This window comes from Brassica napus, unplaced genomic scaffold, assembly GCF_020379485.1.
Source record: "Brassica napus cultivar Da-Ae unplaced genomic scaffold, Da-Ae ScsIHWf_2007;HRSCAF=2655, whole genome shotgun sequence".
NCBI classification, from domain to species: Eukaryota; Viridiplantae; Streptophyta; class Magnoliopsida; order Brassicales; family Brassicaceae; genus Brassica; species Brassica napus.
Window position 1 is genome coordinate 31357 of NW_026015425.1, and position 2337 is coordinate 33693.

The following is a 2337-nucleotide window of genomic DNA, read 5'->3' on the forward strand; positions in this document are numbered from 1 at the left end:
TGGCTGTATATGTGTATGAAAAGCCATTAAAGGCAAAGATAAGTATGACTTTAGAGAATATGAAAGGTATTGAGAAGTCTAAGAGAGATTCAAGAGAGATTAGAGTGTTTAAGAGAAAGTGTATGAGATTATCATGATGAACTAGAGAGAGAGACTCATAAACTCGTGTATATCTTTCATTATCTGGCGACTCTCTGCCCACTCTAGCTCGCTGTGGGGATCTTGGGTGAAACAATATCTCCTTCGTGGAGAGACTTTATGGGATATGAGGGACACTGGACTAGGGTCATGGGTTTGGCGTAAGATTCTGAAGTATAGGAACCTAGCAAAGCAGTTCATCCGTATGGACATAGGGAATGGTCAGTCAGTGAGGTTTTGGTCGGATCTCTGGCACCCTGCAGGAAGACTGATAGAGATTACTGGGGAGATTGGAACGCAAAAGCTTGGCATAGGGAGAAACGCAAGAATTTGTGATGTGTATAGAGATGGAGATTGGAGGTTTCGGGCCTGTCGGGATCAACAATTACAGCAACTGGTACATGCGATTCACCAGTTTCCCATCGAACTAAATGCTGAGGCTGCTGATGGGGCTTTGTGGAAAAATGGACCTGATGATTATGGGGATAGGTTCATCGCCTCGAGTACTTGGCACCAGATCAGACAGCGTAAGGAAAATCTGCAATGGAGTAAGCTTGTGTGGTTCTCGCAAGGAGTTCCCCGCTACGCTTTCATTACCTGGCTAGCTTTCCGTGACAGACTGGCTACAGGCCATCGAACTAGTAAATGGGGCCAACCACAATGTTGCTTGTTTTGTGGTGAACCGGATGAGACCAGGGAGCATTTGTTTTTCGCATGTCCCTATACCTACACGTTGTGGCTGAAAGTTGTGGGTAATTTGTTTGGAGATGAGCCAGACCTGGACTGGGATATCACAGTTTCGATCTTGCTCACACGGAGGTATGATCGCATCACTTTCATCTTGCTGCGACTGGTTCTGCAGGTCACTATATACTCAGTTTGGAGGGAGAGGAATGATCGACGGCATAACAGCACTGCAAAGTCTGTGGACCAGTTGGGTCGCATCATCGACAAAACAATGAGAAGCTGCATAATGTCAACGAAGTACTACTTGAAACCGAAACTGCAGGGGCTGATGCAACGTTGGTTTACGGCTCATATGCCTTAACCTGTTTTCAGTATATTCTTTCAGTTAGTATATTTTTTTTAAAAATGCAGTCTTAAAAATACCCTTGTATATATATTCTTTTTGCGATGATCAATAAATTAAAAATTTCATCAAAAAAAAAAAAAAAAAAAGAGTTACAATATATAGCTAAGGAAAGACTAGGGTTTCAGCTTAAGAGATAAGCTAAAGCATGTGTAGTCAAAGCTAAAGGGAGCGGATGGTTTGAACTAGCCAATGGAATGCTTCACACACTTTCAGCATATTCCAAGATGCTGATCACTTTACAGCTATGCCAGCCTGTCTTCTCCGCGTCTCCTTTCTTCCTTTCAACGGTCACAAGGCTTCTTAACACTCAAGGTAACTCTCCAAAGTAACTTGGGTAAGGATGGTAAGTTTTTGTTGATGATGAAGTCGACCCGGGAAGGTACGGTTTGTACGGCCAGTACGGTCAGTACGGATTGTACGGACTGGTCGACTTCATACCTCATCCTTTCCTTAACACATCCTTCTCCTAATGCTTCCTTATACCCCAATCACTTCCCTTGCTTATACTCAACTCATTTCAACACTCCCCCTCAAGCTTGAATGGATTCTTGGAACAGCCATGAGATCTTCCTCATTAAAAACCTCACCAAGGAAAACCCATTGGGACAAAACCTTGATGAGGGAAAAAGAGTAAAGACCTCATGGCAAAGGGGATCAGCTCCTTGGTGAAAGATCTATGAGCCCCAATCTGATGTGAATGGACTCCATAGTCTTTTGTCTTGCAGCCTTGGTGAACACATCCGCAAGTTGATCCTCACTCCTTGTATAGCATGGCAAGATTACTCCCAAGGCAATCATCTGCCTCACCTTGTGACAATCAACTTCAATGTGCTTGGTTCTCTCATGGAAGACTGAGTTGGTTGCAATGTGTATAGCCGCTTGATTATCACAATGCATAGTCATTGGAGTTGCTTGCTCTATCTCCACATGCTTCAAGATCCCTTTGATCCATACCAACTCATTGGTAAGCTTCAGCATTGCTCTATACTCAGCTTCAGCACTTGAACAAGACACCACCTTCTGCTTCTTGCTCTTCCAAGTCACCAAGTTGCCTCCAATGAATGTACAGTAGCCGGTGGTTGATCTTCTGTCTGCTCTATCTCCAG

At 43.8% G+C, this 2337-nt stretch overlaps 1 protein-coding gene across 1 annotated transcript; it reads left to right on the forward strand.

Annotated features, from left to right (window-relative positions):
- Nucleotides 1–265: 265 nt before the first annotated feature.
- On the forward strand, nt 266–1186 carry LOC125599823. The gene has a single exon (XM_048772894.1). The coding sequence runs from the start codon at nt 266–268 to the stop codon at nt 1184–1186; it is 921 nt and encodes a 306-aa protein (XP_048628851.1).
- The last annotated feature ends 1151 nt before the right edge of the window (nt 1187–2337 follow it).

Bases quoted from the DNA above. Each gene is read 5' to 3' on its own strand.
- LOC125599823 (XM_048772894.1), top strand. From the start codon at position 266: ATGAGGGACACTGGACTAGGGTCATGGGTTTGGCGTAAGATTCTGAAG.